We start from the raw sequence: 20253 nt of genomic DNA, 5'->3' as shown, positions 1-20253 counted from the left end.
CTTTTACATATTCCAATTTTATGTAAGTTTCTTTTAAAAAGGAAAGAGGCGTGTCTCCTTTTATTAGAGAGAAATAATTATACAATTTAAATGATTTGTATCATTTCACGTTATCGTGTTTCATTAATTTTGAGGTTCGAACAATGTTAAGCATGGTTAATATAGGCACTACATGAATATGTCATTCTTACTTATTCTTACCATTACATGCTAAATCGATTATGTTATCAGGTCCTAAATAAAATAAATAATTCGACGAGAAGATATTGATAAAGCAGCAACAGATCACAACGACCTAGAAATTAGCCCACAATAGAAAGGAAAAGTAGCATTTGAGATTAATTCATATCAATACATTATTTTGCTCTAACAAAGTAATATTCATAATAACTTTACCATGAACACCGAGCAAAGAAACATAGTTATAAGGTTTGAAAAATGCATGTCACAACACCCTTTTCTGGTTTCATTTAAAAGAGAATCAAATTTACATTTTATTGGAATTCGATTCCAATGTGTGTATATATAGTACCAGGCAATTAAGAGGATCTTTTCTTACAATAAAACAATGAAGAGTCTATTATGAATAGACAACATTTATACACAATAACGGTTCAAATATTTGGCAATAATTTATGTTGGATAAACGAAAACACTTATATACTGTATATTTGATTAAAAAAAGATTCCCCTTGCTATGCTATGGTGTTGCAGGCGCACCTGAAAAACGATATCCGTACCGAACAAATCCATTATTATCTCTAATGAAATCCCAATGGTCGATTTGGAATCGATTGCTTTGGTGTGACTGTGCATATAAAAAACGTTGTTGAAATTTCCAAACACGTTCTATCAAAGCCCGTCACTTTGACAACTATTGTTTAGACTTTTGAAGTTGTTTAAACTTAAAAACAAGATGGGTAAACTTTTGTGTGTATAACAGATGAAGTTTATACAACTTAAAAAGATAAAAAGAAATCAAAATTGTTTTAAAAGAGCATAGTGCTTAAAATTTCAAACAGTATTTTTATTACAGTAGGCATACTGACACGCATAGTAAGGATGGGGGGGGGATGCCCAGTTTACTATTGTCGCTTATCTCATTAGACGAGTGTACAGTAATTTGAGAATAGTTTCAGAGTTTACATTAAACTATGAAACGGTTTAACAATTGCAACAACCTTTCAACGAAATAGGGCAACATCGAATTGATTGTCTCATCCATTTATTAGTAGAATAAAATATTCATCTGAACCTCACTTGGTCAAATTATATAGCAAGTCTGTAGGATTGAAGGGTCTTATATCACTGGCTTATTTTTTTCGAAATATTTATCAAAATTTGATGACCACAACAGATAGTCAGCAATCATGGTAACGGCAAGTCTGTGCTTTGCATCCATAATAATTGGTGCCACAAAATTAGTTCATAAGTACTCAATCACAGTCAGCACTGACCTACGTCAGAGTGTATTAGGGAAATTATGATCCATTTTCGCTGCCTCAATGTCGATTCATTATTCTATTGGTAAGTTCGAAGGAGGCTCCATGTATACTCCGTGGCCATTTCGCTTTGATTCCAGCATGACATTTTCATATTTTTTTTAGTTTAGCAGCATGCCGAATTCATTAAAAAATAAATCACGACGACAGTCTCAAACCTCGATCCCTGTTTGCTGCCACCAACGTTGCATCGCAATGTTGTCCAAACAATGTGCCGACCAGAGAGCGTATCATCATCAATAACATGGCCGAGAAGCCCAGATATCTGACTGTTACTATGGCAACTGTCTTATAAAACTGATTTTGTCGGTTAAACGTCCAGCAGTTCCTTTCACGTTATTGCACAGACCTATCTTAGTAGGGTCCGTTTCTTTTCATACAGATCAACGCGGCGACCACAGACAAAATGACACCAACAAGCCGATTTCATATTGCCAACACACAAAAAAGACAGAGTCATTTATCATACGATACGTAATGTCAGTGTCAAATACTTTTCCCGCTTTACAAAGCAGTGGTTGGCATCAAAATACTTGCACAGAGTGGTTCATAAAAACTTAACACATCCGACGCCTTGTACAGGGTGGCTCATAAAAAAATCATACAATTTACGATGCAACGGTAGGCATCCAGTTGCTTGTGCAGGGTGTCTCATAAAACATGAACGCATCCATATCCATGTACAGGGTGGTTCATTAAAGTTCAACAAACATCAGACTCTCCTTGTCATACAGATACTGGATGTTTGCCGTTGCATTCACTTTTCGATGGCGGTCGTCTTCGTCTCCATATATAAATCAAACCGACGATGAGTAGAAATAAGAGGACAAGGAACATCGACAACGCGACACCAACGATGGCAGCCGGGGGCAAACCCGTTTGCGGTGAAGCTTTGGGCGTCAACCGTACCGTGACGAGGTTCGATCGTTCGCCTTGGTTGTCGGCGTCGTCGATGGCGACAATGCCGAATATGAGCGTTGTTTCAGCTGCAAAAAAAGGGATGAAAATTGAACGTAGATGACTATTATTAGTAACTTAAGACAGTGTTAATTACATGACTCAAAAAGGTAAAATAACCATAATGTCCCAGGATTACCTACATGCAAATTCTCTTTAAATTCTCTATATTTTCATATGCGTCAATAAAAGAATCAAAGTGAAGAATCTTTATAAGTACCTTAATCCGCTTGTTTTTTGGTTTATTTGATTATTTTAACTCATGATACAAATGTAGGAAATTCTCATTTAAAATGACAAAATATAAAAACGTAAAACGACGCCGTCAATATTAAATAGAGATGAATGTGGAGCGTTGTGACCCAGTGGATAAGTCTTCTGACTTTGAAACAGAGGGTCGTGGGTTCGAATCCCAGCCATGGCGTAATTTCCTTCAGCAAGAAATTTATCCACGTTGTGCTGCACTCGACCCAGGTGAGGTGAATGAGTACCCGACAGGATTAATTCCTTGAATGCATGAGCGCTGAAAGGAAGCTCGAGCTAAAGCCGGGGAAATAATAATAACAATAACAACGCGCCTCGGAATAGAATATTTCTAGATAGATGGCGCTATATAAATGCCTATTGTTATTATTTATTATCATCAATACTCAGATTCTAATTATTTTTATTATTGATTACATCATCCTTCAATAATTCTTCATCAATTCTTACCTGTATGATTTAACAACACTGTCAGTTTTTCCACCGCTCCCGGTCGCCTTGGCTGAGTGAAATCGGGTATCCAATGAGGAGGCACGATGTTGCTTAATTGGAAATCCTTGGTCATTTGTGTGAAGTTTGTCGAATAATGGATCACGTATTTTGTAGCTGTTTGGGTGGTAAAACGAATGAAATGTCATAGTGATGTCAGGCAAGGACTACTCTTTCATTTCATTCCAATTCCTATAATGTCTTTTTCCAAAGGTTCTTCCAATTTTAATCAATTTTCTTTTATGAGGACATAAAACAATATGCTGCATGTACCTGTATTCTACTTTGATTATTGCTTTAGAGGTAGAGGTACTTATGACTAAAACCACAAATACATTACAATTGAGTACATAGCCTATGGAAAAGTTTCATAATTTACTTACCCAGTTGCCAATCTGACATTTACAGTCTAACGTATCTCCAATTTAAAAAAACAGCCATATCTTTCATTGCTTGTCCGATTTATTTCAAAATTCCACCAAAATATCCTGCTCTATTCATTTTTCTCCCCTGTCATTTGATTCCCAATTAGGAATAGAAGGTTATACTCTAAAATGCAGAAGAGCTTATCTGGTCCCTAGTCACCTTAGAGTTGGGTTTACATGTTTTGAGAGTGCATTTACTCCTTTTCGAGTGAAAAGTGTATATTTTAGAAATTTCCACTCCAGAAGAAGTGATAATGCACTGTCAAAAGATGAACACAATAAAAACGTTGTTTAAGACGTTGTACAATGTTGTTTTCTTTATTAACCTTACAGTAGTTGTTCAACAGTTTAAACAATCATGCTTAATTTATTGAAGATTAGATATTGAAAATTAAACTTTGTTGTTTAAGCTTTAAACACTTGTTTAAACTTTTAAACAAATACTGTAAGGTTCATATAGTAAACAGCATTGTATAAAAATTTTAAACAGCGTTTTTACTGTGTGAATCCCACTCCAAGACGATTGGTCCCTCGTCTCACTCGGAGAGAAGTTTGATTAGGGACCAGATAAACTCTTTTGCATTTAAAAAGCACTCACCAGAACCAGCGGCTAAATCATCACCAGGAGCACTGAATCGTAAGACCACAAAGTCTTGGTGGACCCTTGAAACACTCAGGTCGGTGATGCGACCAGGAGGGTAAAGATCAACGGAACCTGTAACAAAATTAACATTAAGTTATTATGAAAACAATCTGCTTATTAATTGTAATTATTATTTCCACTTTAATGAATTTATCATAGAACAAGCTACGAGAGGAAATAAGATTATCGTAAATATTGACAAAAAAACAATATTTTTAGAGTTAAGAAAAAAAAGGGAAATGGATCAACGTCATGTTCGCAGAAGTCAAGTTTATTTTTTGAAAATGAGAATAATTCTAATTCTGGTTTTCATTTATTTATTTACTTGTCTTTTACCGCAGATGAATATGTCGAGAAATATCTGTCTTCGTTGAAAACTTAATTAGTTATCTGAGCAGAAAAACGATAGCAACAGTGCTTCAAAATGGTCATTTTTTGTTCGGGAAAGAAAGACGGTTTGCATGGTTTGTTGAACTTTGTTCTATATGTACTTTGTGAAATATATTCTTACTGTTTCCGCAATCCGTGGAGGTGCAATCGAAACTACCACCGGTGATTTCGCGTTGAAAGTCGCCCGTATATTCTACGACGATGGTGCGTTCTTCGGCGGCGAATTCTGGATTGGACGCCGCTCCGTAGCCGACGAGGCCGCCTTTAGAAAGTCTCGTTTCATGGTTTGCACTTACATGAACCTGCAGAAGTAAAATAAAGAAAAAGTGTCTGATCACTACACGCTAAAAGTAAAGTGCTAAATCAAGCACAAGGAGGGGAGGGAGGGGGGAACTCATGTAGTGACTGCACTTCAGGTGTACACTGAACACCAACATGCTTAAAATCAGCACCTGATTGTAGTCATGAGCTCTTGAAGTTTGTAAATTTAGCACTTTACATTTCAATAACTAAACTACACCAAGAGTCCCAAAAAACATGTAAGGTTGCGAGCTTTCTTTTTTTTTTTTAAATAAATGCTCTTTATCTGATTGCATTTTGTTGCGTTGAATGGGCCAAATAAAAGTGGCATGTTAAAAATATCAAACAACTGGATAGGAAAGGAAATTCAATTATAATGATTAAAAAAATCTTTGCCAATTTGAGTTTTTCATTTCATTATTCCTTCCTTAAAAATGGCCAATAGAGCAAAACGTGATTTTTAATGAGCATGATTAAGCATGTTATTCCATCAAAATGTTGACTTTATTATTATTTAGTCCAAAGTATAACCGCTGCTTAAAAAAGAAATCCAATAAATATGACAAACAAAACAAGAACGCTCAGAAAGGGGATGCCTAACCTCGACTCCATGGCGCCCTTTCCCTAAGAAACTTGTGAAATAAGCTGAATATATCCCATCATCCTTTGTGATATCCGCTCCAATGCCGTCATCATGAGGGATGATAGTAACGGTATTCTCTTCTCTGGCGTTTGAGTTCAGACGCACCACAGCCCTTACATCTGCCTCCATAACAGGAGTGTCACCTGTATAGTTTTGCAACAATTTGAAATTTTGGTTTTAGCATTATTAATGTCAAAAAGACAGTTGCCAGTTAGATGATTTTGTTTACATTTATGCAGGCAATACGATTTATATTCCTTTATTCTTTAAATCTAAAGAGCTACTCCATTCCCTAATCACACTTGAGGGATCCATCTCTTTGTATTGAATTGTTCATAATTACCTGGGGTGAACTAAAATCCACTCTAAGGGGGTGTTGCAAGAAAATATTTGCAATCAATTGCAAATATTTTGTTGTAATATTACAATTGATGGATCAGTTTTAACTATAGCAAATAAGATTATTCTCCTTGTTTTAAAAAGCAGATATTATCTGCTTTTTAATAACCAATTGCAAGTCATGTGATTATTTTGGAACCAAAAATATACTTGCAATTGATCGCAAGTTTCTTGCAATGCCCCATAAAAAAATCAAATCTCAGTCAGATCCCCTCACTTCGAAAACAGTGCGACTATGGACCAGATTAGCTGGTTTGCATTTAGATGACAGATTAACATAAAGGTCAATCAAACAAAATATATATGGGAATAAATCCAAAATGTATAAATCAAAATTTTCCTTATAATCCTAATCTACAAATAAATAAGAAACGCAACCCAATGTATTTCGGCAATATTCCAACATTAACATGATCACAAGCGTTCGTCAACTATTACTAGTATATTGCTATAACAAACCTTATCTTTGTTTGAGAGTAATTGTTATAAAACATTGTTAGTTTCTCTTTATAATTAAACAAACCTTGTTGAACAAATACGTAGAGTATCTGTCTGTTGGGCGGGGTTACTGAAGGTACCGCCCACTGGGCTGTGGCTAGTATGGGCGTGGTCCCCTCTTTAACACGTGGTTGGATGACGATGTTGAAATCATCTGAAAACGAACCTTGGTTTGTTATATTGAGTGTCCATTCACCAGCCTGTCGCGAGAATAACAACATATATTTTTATTAAGTGTGAAATTGACTCTCAGAAACAGGGTTAGTCAAATTGATTTATGTTCAACATGTGTCACGTTTCATTGCCTATTTTACTATTCTTTCACGTACAATACATTCCTCACTGCTGGCGTAATAACCTGCTTGTTAACTTTATATAACCCTTTGGTGACAGATTTACTTTAATTTAATGAAGTATTATAAGAAGTACAGTTTTTTTATAGCGACAACACCTCACAATTCAGTCCTTCAAAGATCTTTCAAATGTTTCGTTGGTCTTTCAGAGATCCAACAAAATCTTTCAGCAATCGCTCTATTGCCATTTTGGACTTTTACTGGTCTTTCAATGACTTTTCATGGATCCCTTATGAGTCTTTCAGCTGCTCAGTGATCTCAAGATAAATTTTCGAGCGACTCTCAATGGATCATGGAAAGATTAATCAAGACGTCCTTTGAAGGATCATTGAGAGACCTCGAAAGATCGCTCAAAGGCCATTTCATGAAAGAGTTCTGAAATACTGTTTCAAACCATTTTTAAAAGTTGTGGAGCCCATGAACGCCATGAAACACATTGAAAGATTGTTTCGGAAAGACCACGCAGACCATCAAGTTGAAATAACATTTAATGATGTTAAGTGCCATCGAGTCTATTTCGGCTACTGGTAAAACCACGGACAAACATTCTCCATGCTGTTCTAGCCTATGAAAGCATGCTTAGTTCTTTTTCAGTTGAAAGACCACCATTAAAAGACCACTGAAATATCGGAAAGTTTCATGGTCTTTCAAATGTCTCACGTATATAGTGGTCTTGCTCGCTCTCTTTCTCCCTGTCTCTCTCTCTGTCTTTCTATCCCTCTGGAATGGGGATATAAGGTAATGAAAATCCTTCTTACCACAACATCATCTTCATTAAGATCGATCTTGATCTGCTTATAAACACGATCCGAGGTAAAACGGGCAGGGACCATATTGGTGTGGTACACCCGACCATCCGGACTGATGAGGAGAAAGAACACATCATCAGGGCTAAGCGACCAGATGTAGGCAATGGTAATCTTAAGTCCACCGGTGAGGGCGTCGTCCAAGTGGAATTTGTTGGTGAAGGTTTCTCGATGGTTGATGGAGGTGAAGTCGGCGTCAATGATGGCGGCACTAACCTGAGATTGGCCTAAACAATTAAAATATACAGGGGTTGGACATGGTTTTGTTGCGAATATGGACAAGAGGTGATTTGGACATTATTTATGACAAATTACAGACATGGAAGATTTAGCCTGCGTATGACGACGTTCGCGTGACAACTTTCTGACAAGCGATTCTCACATTTAATCACATTTCTTGTCTTCTTCATGTCAAGCATTCGATTCTTAGTAGCAATGCTTGTCTTTTGTTAACAAAACAACATTTCAAGAAATCGAATTATCTGTATCAAAAAATCATTTTATGTTGTTAACCAAATAAAGGCAATTCTCATTATAAATAGAGTGCAAGATTAGAGAGAAAAAAAGCTTGCCATATATAATTACAACGACATAAGGATAAACCTTCAAGTTGTGACTAGGCAACGTTTGCATTTTTTTGCAAAACTTACAACGGCCGTACATTCCATCATATCATTGTCGCAGTATCTTGATATGCGGGTCGCAGACAATTCGCATCAAGAACGCAAGATGCAGACTGATTGTGCAAATACACACTTCCTCGATTTTCAATATCCCCCAGGAGCACATTGGTCGTATGTCAGTAAGTTCATAGAGTGTGCGATTAGCATTCATACAGATTGCAATCAAATGATATTGCACGAAATGAAAACTAGATAATTGTGTTAGTGTGAGAGCCATGTACATTCGAAATAATTTTTCGCTATGAAAATTTTCAATAACAGTAATAAAAAAATATTTCTCTACTCCTAAGTATTCCCATGTTTATATTCATTACAAACCATACTACCAGTATGCTTTTATTTTAAAGAACGAATACTGGTCTAAAAAAATCGCAAAAACAGCAATTCTGACTTCTACACAACGTGATACATTGCTCAGAAGATTGGAAAGGGGAAAAAAGCAACAACAAAAAAAAGATTGAAGCAAAGACAGAGCCCAGACGCTTTTTTAGAGAAAGAGAAAAGCTATTTGAAAAGAGGTTGGCCTTTAAAAAGATGTTGTGTCTCTTTGTTTAGAACGACTTTATCATTTAACTTTTGGTAATTAAACAACATACCTATAAGTATCCCGTGGACAATGTCAATACGTATTGACTGGAGATAGAAGAAAATGCACATTAAGATGCACATGTTTCTCAAATATGTTTATTTCGTCTCGACTGTTAGGTCATCAAACGATATTGTTAGTGTATCTTTATACAGTATATTCTTTGGGTAATTTCGTGAGTAAGATTGCTTTAAATTCCTGTATACGGTGGCTGAAGTGTCCAAAAGTGCAAAAAAAGTCATTTGAAAAAGCAAATCAATGCATGCAGTGCTTAGCAATAATGTTTATGCATAAGTCATAATTCTGTGTTACAACGTTTCTATAATAATTCCAAATATATTGTTTATACATACAAACATAATACTTTTGCTGGCGAACCTTACAAATGCATTATCCATGCGACTAACATCACAATAGATGTCACTGCAAAACTTGCAACAAAATAAACTGGCATTTGCTCCAAAATATGTTAGCAAGCATATATTAAAACTGAAAGAGGCAAACACTATAATGACTACATAATAGGCCTATGGCTTCATTATTGCTTTTAGCGAAATTAAATTCAAAGAGGTCCAGTCAAACTTACTTGTTCCTCCGGCTAAAGAACGAATAGATGCAACGAAAATGAAAATTAAAACTTTTTTACTTCTATGTGAGTTTTTATTTACTTAGATTTTAGAGTATATTTTACTAATTTAAGAAATCAGTAATAGTGATACATATGTGATTGAAATTCGCGTTTTGAAGAAATGAAGAGATAATTCAGAATAAACAGTATTCATACGCACTTAATAGAGAGTGAAACACAATACTCAATTATTGATTGCCAAACAAAGAGAAATTCAGTAGCATTTGAACGCATTTATAATTATCCTACCACTGTATGCTAACTGATAGTTTGTAGGGGCAAATAGAAACATAATAAGCTGAGAAAAAGTAGATTGTGAAATTAAAAGGATATTGTGCAACACACAAAAAAATGATAACTTAAAATTAAGAATGTAATTATATTGAAAAGATAAGCAAAAATATCAAATTAGATGAGAGGGGTGGAAAATATGGATAAACTTGAAATACACCGAAAAACTTTAAAGTCTTTTAAGGAGTGATTGCGATTAAGATCTAGAGAAAGCTATGCGAAAAAAAATAAAGGAGGCTGAAAAATAAAACTTAGGCCTACAGCTGTTTTGAACGTGTTTGTTTCATCATATTTGTGCAAAATATATGAATTGTTTATGTGTTTGATCAAAAAAATCTTTCTTTGAAAAAAAGGAAATAAAAGAGATTGAGAAAATAAAGTTGGCTTACTCATTTGAGCTGCCGCAGCCTTGAAGAAAGACAAATATATTTCGCTGGACTTGTCGGTGTGTGAGAAGGAATCCCCGCCAGTGTGGACAGCTAAAAGTTCTAGCTGGCCATCTGCTTCTCCGCCCACAGCTACAGTGTTAACGGTCATGTTTTCGATCTATGCGATTTTCAGAAAAAAATAATGTTAAAAAGGACCTAATCATCTAAATTGTTATCAAACATTGATTTAAAGATGCAATGATATTCTGTTTATTTTGTGCCACTTGAAGGACCCGAACTTTTATTCTTCCATGATGCTTTGGGAATCATTGCCCTCCTTAACTTCCAATACCTTTCAAGGGTGTCGCGATTTTTATTTTCAATGAGTATTTTTTTGGGGTATCCGTTTACTTCACCCGGGTAGTGCAGCTAAATGTTGATGAATTTCATGCAGAAGAAAATTGATCGATTCATCGACTGATTGACTGATTGATTGACTTACATGCAATTCGTTAAAACTCAATTTATTAAAGATTTAAGGCTATAATTTATCGAAATTTGAAAATAGTCACACATAGTTTTAAAGTTTACACAAACAAAAACATGATGAATTCGACGGTTAAGTCGAGAGCATAATGTCAAACTTCTTTGTTTAATTATGAATTATCATTATCATCAAGTGATTATCTAATCATGAAATTTAGGGGGCCGTTTCATAAAGCTGTTCGCATTTAAGAGTGACTTTAAGAACGACTGGTGATCATTGTCTTGTGGTAAATGATACTCATCATTAAATGGTCATTGGTGATTATTTGGCGCGTAAGAAAATTTCACCAATCGTTCTTAAAATGACGCTTATCTTACGAACAGCTTTATGAAATACCAACCTGTTCACGCCATTCTTTGGCCCAAGAAGTTAAAAACCAACCAGACTGCAACATCTTTTCCCCAAATAGATTCAAGAAGCCGATATTGTTTAAATATTTACTTGTCATACTGCTTTAAAATGACTGTGATTTATGACATCATTGAAGTGTAAATAGCTGAAGATGTTGGACCATTATTGATTAAGGATATGCATCAGGATCATACAATTTTCCAATGAATTCTCCTTTCAAATCCATGTGGTATTAAAAAGACATGATATAAAAAGAATAATTAACCGATTGCCCACTGGAACCTGAAAATCATTGCATATAGCAAATGGGAATCACATAATTTGGTAGTCAACAGGTAAATGAATGATAATTTTACCTCGTGTAAGACATCTTTAATGTAGGGATGAGCATTTTGTTCCCCGTCCGTGATCACAATAAGAGTGCTTCCGGCTGGGTCATTCTCGAATTCCCGGAGTTCTCGCACTGCCAATTCGACCCCTATTGATAATGAGGAAGTTAAAATATTCAAATTGTTTTATTCTCTCAGTAAAACCTCTACATAAAAAAGAAATATAATACAAAGTTAAAATACATGTATTACAAAATCGGTGTAAAAGACTAAATATCGCACTATCGTTAAGAATCATACTGAGGGGTAGCAGCCAAAAAGGGAAAAAATCCTTATAATTAGGCCGACCCATTATTAATTGAAATTGAAATTGAAATGGTTTATTCAGAAATCTTCATCGCAGCCAAAGGCTGAATTGCGAAATTCTGTACAAGGTAAAATACAAAATATATACAATAACAATTGCTATAACAAAATGACATATAAAAGTAATGAAATAAATAAATGTTATATGTTGTAAATTAAGAAAGGAGAAGATTTGAATAATTTTATACATGGGATAACAGTAATATTGGATAGATGTAACCACAATATGATTCTGTGGGGATAAAGTCAGTCATTCATAAGCTTGCATGAATAAAATAAGAAACAAATTATAAACAAATGATATTTCTTTAAAGAATTGAATATGAAATGTAACTGAGCCGGAATAAGGGGGAAAATGAAAAAAATGTTGATGAGGTTGGTAAAACTGATTAAAGGACTACATTAAAACGAATTAAAACGAATAGGTGACATAGAAAATGCAATAACAGGGATATAGCAAAAACATTTCTAAAAACAAACAAAATAACTTATGAATACACATAAACAATGAACCAAGACATAAAAAAGTGCCATGCCCTAACAAAATAACAATAATAATACAAGTGTTTTACAGAACTCAAATATCCTTCAGTCACTGTATTTCTCAAGAAGGTATCTTTTGAACTTTGTTTTGAATAAATCAAGTGTTTTTGCATTACGTATTTCATCTGTTAGAGAATTCCAAACTACAGGACCTTGATAAATGATGGATTGTTGTGACAGTGACGTTCTTATTTTAGGAAGATGAAAATTATTTGCATTTCTCGTAAGATAAGAATGACATCATGTAGAAAACCATACACCTTTACTCGCATTTGACGTGGTCAATATCAAGAGATTTGTTGCATGTACTTTATTTTTCTATTCCTTTGCTTTTCTAGTCTCTTCAATTGATTTTTGCGCCCCTAAAACCAGTGCCCGGGGCACGTGTCTTTGATCTTACCCTCCCACCCCCAAAACGCCAACGAATTTCAATACATTTTGGGGGAATATTATCAAAGGATGACAACTGTTATTAAACTTTCCCATCTAATTAAGTAATTCATTAGAGTCAGACGTAAATGGATCAATTACTGATAAAAAAAGCCGAAGCTTTTTATTTAGATTTGATCAGTGCCATAGTGAGCCAGAATCGTAAGGGGCCAAACCTGGCTTTTAATGAAAAAAAAACATTTAAACACGTGGAGAGGGCGAAGCGAGCGCGAGCGAGGAAAGGTATTTTTTCTATCTTTCCTACAGACGAATACTTAATTTTGTGATTGTTTATTTGGTTTATTAAGATTCCAAGTGTACTTAAAATACTTACCAAAATATGGTACTAAGATTCATTGCAACAGTTTCCCAAGGTACCAAGGATTATGGAGAGATAATCAATGACCTTCATATAATGATGATAATAACAATAAGTGGATTTATTAAGCGCTTTTTTGCCAGAGGATACAAAGTGCTGCTATTATACCGGGTACCCATTCACCTCAACTGGGTTGAGTGCAGCACAATATGGGTAAGGTTCTTGCTGGAAAAATACACCCAATGGCTGGGAATCGAACCCACGTCCTTCAGATTGAATGACAGGAGGCATAACCACTAGACCACGAGATCCCCAGAAAATTTATGTGTCTTACCTCTACCGATGCTCGTTCTCCCATTCGCCGACTTCGGCAAGCTCCTCAACAGCGACTCCCTCCTCTGTTGTGAATCGATCTCGACGATGCTGTGGAGCACGGTTGCGTACTCGTTGAAGGCGATGATGCCGAGACGGGCTCCGAGTGGAAGGATGTTCTCTATGATGTTAGCAGCAGCCTTCGTGGATGTTGGAATATTGAGGAGACAAATTCAGGGAGAGAATTATCATCATAATTTAATTTCGTTCATTTCCATTTCCAGCATTTACGATGTGTTTTTTTCCATGAATCTTGATATTACATAGGCAATAGAACAAAACAAAGTTTATATGTACATTATAATCAAGATAATCATATACAAACAGGATGGGAATGGAGGAGGCTGGATGAGGCTGCTTAAAAGAGTACAGCCTCATATTTAAATATTCGCGTTAAAAAAAATTGAAAAAGTGCAACAGGTGAGGATGGCAACTTGAGATAAAATGTTCGTAATACTTATAATTCACATTATGGACACTTTGTCAAAGCTGAATGGGGATTTAAAAGTCAAAAATCAAGATTGTATCATCAATGGGTCGCCGAGATTCCATTTCACCCACCTGCTGTAGAAGAACTAGCCTTTCTCCTCCCATACTACCAGATACGTCCAGTACGAGAACAGTGGTAGTCTGTAGCTTCTGGCGTACTATGACAAATTCAGGGTCCGTGCTTGGAACGGGTCTAGGGTCGAGACTATCCGTGTCCTCGAAATCAGGATGGGCGCGCAATACCTGTAAGAAAAAAAGAATAAGTGGTAATTATTTTTTTAATGGGTATAATAAGATGATAGACTATTGATGTCAGTAATCAGGGTACACTGTTAAAAAAAACGTGATTTTACAGAAAAAAGAGAAGATTTAGCAAAAAGCAATTACATAATCATTCTGTAAATTCATAAAACAGGAATTTTTCTGGAATTTAACGGAACAGGTCTGTTTAAAAAGGGGAAAGGGTGTTTTATTTAAGGAAATTTGTAAGGTTCCAAACACCGCAAATACCAATTTCCTGTAAGATTACGCAATCTGGTAAGATTACAGGTGTTGTCGAGACTCTGCTGCAAGAACTACTTTTATTTTAAGGATAAATTTTCTAACAGTGTAGTGTAATGAGCCAAACATTTTTAGGGGCCAGGCGTGACGTATCGGGCAGAAAAAATATTTTAAAAAAGCGAAGCGAGCAGAAAATATCTCTTTAATACATAAATCTAACATCCATGTGCTTGTTTTCTTATGAATCTATTTACATAGTATTGCTTGATTAATGATAATAGTCTTGAAGCTTACCTCCCATGCGCTTCGCTGACCGCATTTGTTGTTTTGTTCATTTGGTGCCATAGGATTATGTGCTACTGAATCAGGGACTCCAGGGCGAGTAGGATCATCGCAAAATTGTTCGTTCTGAGAAAAGAAAAGGATTCAAGTCGGTTGACTTAAGTAGAGCTATGTTTTGTCATAATAAGGGTGGGACGAACACTGCCTAAACACAAAGTACTAAAACTGAAATAGAAACTAGATCAATATAGAGAACTGAAAATGCATCAAGGCTTTACCACACCGATTGTATACTGTTAATTAAATGAAAATTGATCTGATTTATTCTTTCAATTAATCTCTAGGTCTGTTATTGAACATGTTTTTTTACGAAATATAAAACTAGGTCCACTGTTGGCTTATCTCTCTTTTTTAATATATACTTTTTAAAAATATACATAGTTCTTATGTTAATATTCAATTCAATTTTTTGACGAATAAATCAAGAAATACATGTAAGCATTTCTTTAAAGCAAAACAAACTACATGTATATATTTACGACTGTCCTTTCACTGCGCCCTTTCAAATTACAACATGGTAAATTTTAGAGAGAGCACTTACATTGGATAGGTATTGCTTATACATGATGGATGCGCTGTAGGTCTTGGCGTTCATATCGTCATAGAATCTACACACTGACGGGTCGGGCAAGAGATCACTGTTATAATCCTCGTGACTATTACATTCCTTCTGAGTATGCATGTTCCGTATTTCACCTGTGATGAAGAATAGATTTGGGTCATGGTTAATTTCATTTACTTATTTATTTATTTTATTGATTGATTGATTAATTTATTAATTCATTTCTTTATTTATTTATTCATTCCTTTATTCATTTTCTCTTTATTAATTTATTCAATTTATTCATTCATTTATTCAATTATTCATTTATTCATTTTTTATTTATTTATTTATTTATTCAATTTATTCATGTATTTATTTTTATTCATTCGTTTATTGAATTATTTATTTAATAAGCAATGTGACATGCAATATTTCTTAACAAAAATATAGAAAACATAAGAACATATATATGCATGTATTAAAGGCTATTTTTAGTATAGATTCACAATATATAATGGATTGTTAATTTACATGCCAAAACTACAAGGGACTTGCCTAACATTCATGCTATTTTCTGGTCCCTGTCATCCTTGTTTTGGGGGTATTCGTGACTATAATTAGTAATAAACTTGTAAAACGGTTATTATTGCGTCGGATAATAAATTTGTTGATTCATAAAAGAACATAAAAATGAATCATTTATATGTACCCGTATACTACATGGTATCTAAAGAGTAATAGTTACTACTTCGTTTTAAGCAAACATCGCCAAAACATTGCGATAGCTCCAGAACAAGGCTCTGGAGAAGGCCTGTACGTTTGCAAATAAGTACTGTATGTTCATTCCGACTTGCTGATTTTATCAAACCAACGCCACACCTGATAATGAGTTAAATAAACTTAGGTTTGCTTAACGCGGTATTTTAACGATGTGATAAGTACACGATAACATGACTCGGACGGGGCCGAACGTGGGGCTGCCAGGATTACAGTCATAATACAGCGAGTTCCGTCGTCAATTTGAAGTACATGTAGTTTATGATTTGATCTATATATTGCTCTTTTTCACAGAGAAGGGTGAACTTAAAAAAAAAATGCTAAGGACGCATGTTTGCTTGTAAGCAAGCATACAGAGTTATCAATACCCTATCAAACCTGAAAACGTACGTTTTAATCTATTGATGGCTATAGTCAAGCTCAAACAGTTACTGTTCTTGACATTCTAAATACATGCAATAGTAATGTATCTGCCTCTTAGTGAAAACAATCACCCCTACCAGTTTCTGTTTTTTTATCGTTCCTTCTGGAAATATTTGGCACGCACCCCCCCCCCCATATTAGATCCCTCATCCGTCTTACCAATAATCTCAACTTTATCTAAAATCTCTATTAAACCTTAAGGGTCAGAATGATGGTTGTAACTGGGTGGTTTTTTTTAAGTCATATTGGAATATTTTCTTTTCACATTATCTAGAACATTGCCATTTCTGACTGTAATATAATACTAATGATATGACATATTAGCTGACAAATAGCTAGTTGTTTTGTTTATGGAGTTATGGGCCCGTATTCTGAAGTCAGGTTTAATTTAGACCATGGTCTAACTCTGCTAAAATTATGGAAAGCCAAAAGTGTCAAAATTTTATTAAGTTGTATGTTTACTTTGCTCATTATGGCAGTAGCGTACTTAGGATTTCCACAGGGGGGGGGGGGCAAATTCGTCCGCAAAAAATACAAAAAAGAGGTCTTCAACCACAAATAAAGGATTTCGTGCCAGAAAAAAAAATGACAGGAGAAAAAAGGACCTCGACAGGATATAAAGAACATTGCACAGCAGAAAAATTAAATGACAAGCAAAAAAAAATATTTCAACTTCTCGTCAAGGGGGGGGGGGGGGGGGGCCGGGGCAGGGATGGGTCCCTTGCATGGGTTGTTACTCGTCAGGGGGGGGGGTACGCTATTGATCAGTTTATTTTTCCTAGACAACTATGAATGTTTTGAGAGCCAAATAAGCTGAAATATGATAACTCTACCGTTAGTGATTTATGGAACATTCATGGCAATTGGCTATACATACTAACCACAACTTTGAACCAGAGTACCAGTTTATTATACGGGTCATGTAGCCTAACTTACCTGGAATTGATAATACACATCTTGTTGCTTCAACTCTTTTGGCATCTACATCGTAGTAGAAGCTGTTATAGCGAGGATACTCGTCGAATAAGCCCCATCTGAAATGACCCCATTCGTGTACTATCACCTATGAAAATAGGACATACATGAGAGGTAACAAAAAAAATGCATTTCATATTTAATCGGTAAAATATATGTGCAGATCCTTGAAAGAAGTGGTCTGAATATGCATCATAAAGTTACTGCATGGCACTGACTTGCCTGTGGACAGTAACTCCAAATAGCATTTTTGCTAGTCTTATGCCAAGGCCCACTGGTCAATAAAAGCTTAATCAGGGTCTGTTCCTGCAGACTAAGCGACTTACAACTTTATGACATACCACTGGTCAGTTTGGAGTCGGTTTCGTTGGTATGACTGTACAAGCATGTTAATCTAATATGAATTCAGAAGATATTTTTTAAGTTTTCCTTTGAAATTTTGTATTGAATTATATTATACAATGTAATTCAATACAAAATTTCAAAGGAAAACTTCAAAAAATGTCTTCTGAATTCATATTAGATTATCGTTTCTTCAAAAAGTAATGTAATTAAGAACTTAACATGTAAATATGTTTATCAATTTCTCCTTATATATATGTTAAATCGTTTTATGATTTCTGTATACAGTATATACTTATTCATTTATTTTTATTATTATTTAATTTAATTTTCATTTGCTTATTTTTATTCATTATATATATATATAGAAATTGTTTATTCTCTTTTTTATCTTATTGTTATGTACTTATGAAAGGGGGCCTTCACACTACAAGCTCTGCTTTTTAGTTGGTCTCCTTCTCTTTCGATTTCATAATATTTTGTAAATATGTATATTGAACTATCATTGTCAATGTAAAAAGACTGAAAGAGAAAATAAATGAATTGAATTGAATTCAAGACGCCCTAAGGGCTGAAAGTGGCGTTTATAAGATACTGTAAAGAAATTCAAAATACTTTATGAGAATTATGAGAGAAGATATGAGTAATGATAAAAATAGTGATAATGATGATAATAATAATAATGACAATAATAATAAGAACAATGATGATAACAATAATGATAATAATGGTAATAATAATGGTTACATTATATAGCACTTAATACAAGTAGAAGTTTACTTCGTTTTTATTATCAATACGAGATATAAATGGTAAAATTCGCCTTTTCTGATATTAAAGATATCAAGATCCGTATACACAGTCGGGTCAGGGTCTACTACGAAAATCTGAAGAAAATACAGGCGAGAGAGCGAAACAACCGACATGATTTTGATGGCGTACTTGATTGTATGTTCGAAAGATTGAAGGATGTACGTGTTGTGCATTTTCCAGCATTGATTAAATGGAGCAATGGCAATGTCAACTTTATGGAGCTCTGCACAGGTGCCTTGAACTTGTGTTGTAAATATATTTTACTCCACCGCCCCCCTAAAAAAGAAACACATAATTTCACCTACCTTATTCGGCGTCCCATATATATTATGAAGAGCATTTGATCCGACTTTCCGGTTACTAATGTAACCGGGTGTCAAGCTGATGTATCTTCCGGGTAAACCGCACCCCGTAAACTTTTCGGTGTAGGGAAAGTTTTCATTGGCCGGCGCTATTCTGATGTCACTGTTTTCGTATCTCTCCCATGTTGCCGTGGCAACGTCTGTCCCGTTCATCCAAGATGGCGGAAGAAGAATCCGGACGGTTTTGAAATATGCTAGTGATCTAATGAGAAAATATATAAGAAATAGGGATATAGCATATAAAAAAATCTTTTGATTTGTTGTTTGTTTGCGTTTATTTCTGAGTTTAAAACAAGTGAATGCAAAATGTGTGTACATAGACAATATACACATTAGTCCGTAACATAAACAATAAGCCTACACTTATTATACATGTACATAATGAATACAAAATAACGATATGAGCATATCACTTTATATTTACAAACCAAAAAACACCATGTAATTAAAAACAAAGGCATCGTGAGTGGTTAAACTTGAAATTGACGGCGACCCCCAACATGACGTGTTTTGCTTTCACTAATTAAATCTGGTTTGGATTTCAATCTACACGCATAAAAATGAAATCAACCAACATATTTAACTTTTGTATAAACTATTTACTAGAATGAAATTACGTTGTTACGGGATTTTAAAGAGGGTCTAAACAAATAGTTAAGAAACTTTTAACCAATTAGTATTAGGAAATGAATATTTGTTGGTCTGATCATTTCAGATAGTAAATCATGTTATGTAAAGCGTTTTTTTTAATTGAGTAATGTCGACAAACTGCAGTTACATTTGTTGTCTTAGAGAACAAAAACAACAACAAAACACAATGGAATGTGTTAATATTGCTTGTTTATGTGATATCCCACACCACACAAAATAATCATAAGAATTGAAATGAATACCAATTTTATAAGCCCGATAAATCGGATAAATCATATTTATGACGAGTGTAGCATTGTCGTTCTTGCTACTTAACGAAATTTTGTAAAAAACAAAAAACAAAAACGAAACAAGAAATCTTTTATGGCATGAATAAGATGAATTTGTGTTTCCTTTGTTTCCGCATCTCGTTATGGTGACTAGATCTAAAAATAATTTCCCCCACAGATTAAGTAATATTAAGTCCTATTGAATTACGTCACATAAAGAATGTCTCGTGAAAAGGGTAGGCGTTTCGTATATTTTCTGAAACACTTCAATCCTCTTGTAAATC

General features: G+C 34.7%; 1 protein-coding gene across 1 annotated transcript; it reads right to left on the bottom strand.

Annotated features, from left to right (window-relative positions):
* Nucleotides 1-482: 482 nt before the first annotated feature.
* LOC121405712 (calcium-activated chloride channel regulator 4A-like) lies at nucleotides 483-19274 on the bottom strand. Its single transcript, XM_041596633.1, has 15 exons — nucleotides 18993-19274; nucleotides 17494-17620; nucleotides 15355-15509; nucleotides 14766-14879; nucleotides 14043-14213; nucleotides 13444-13621; nucleotides 11480-11601; nucleotides 10247-10403; nucleotides 7622-7896; nucleotides 6536-6710; nucleotides 5572-5756; nucleotides 4792-4972; nucleotides 4236-4352; nucleotides 3174-3329; nucleotides 483-2488 (listed from the first exon to the last, which is right to left on the bottom strand). Exons 1-15 carry the CDS (start codon nucleotides 19200-19202, stop codon nucleotides 2229-2231), a joined length of 2583 nt encoding a protein of 860 aa, XP_041452567.1. The 5' UTR covers nucleotides 19203-19274; the 3' UTR covers nucleotides 483-2228.
* Nucleotides 19275-20253: the final 979 nt, after the last annotated feature.

The sequence above is a fragment of the Lytechinus variegatus genome, chromosome 19 (genome assembly GCF_018143015.1).
Source record: "Lytechinus variegatus isolate NC3 chromosome 19, Lvar_3.0, whole genome shotgun sequence".
Classification (NCBI taxonomy): Eukaryota; Metazoa; Echinodermata; class Echinoidea; order Temnopleuroida; family Toxopneustidae; genus Lytechinus; species Lytechinus variegatus.
This window is presented reverse-complemented; position numbering and strand designations above follow the sequence as displayed.

Coding starts and splice junctions, on each gene's coding strand:
- LOC121405712 (XM_041596633.1), bottom strand. CDS start 19,202: ATGAACGGGACAGACGTTGCCACGGCAACATGGGAGAGATACGAAAAC. Junction 17,621..18,992: donor TATATGGGACGCCGAATAAG/GTAGGTGAAATT, acceptor CTATTTTCATAG/GTGATAGTACACGAATGGGG. Junction 4,353..4,791: donor CTCCACGGATTGCGGAAACA/GTAAGAATATAT, acceptor ATTTTGTTACAG/GTTCCGTTGATCTTTACCCT.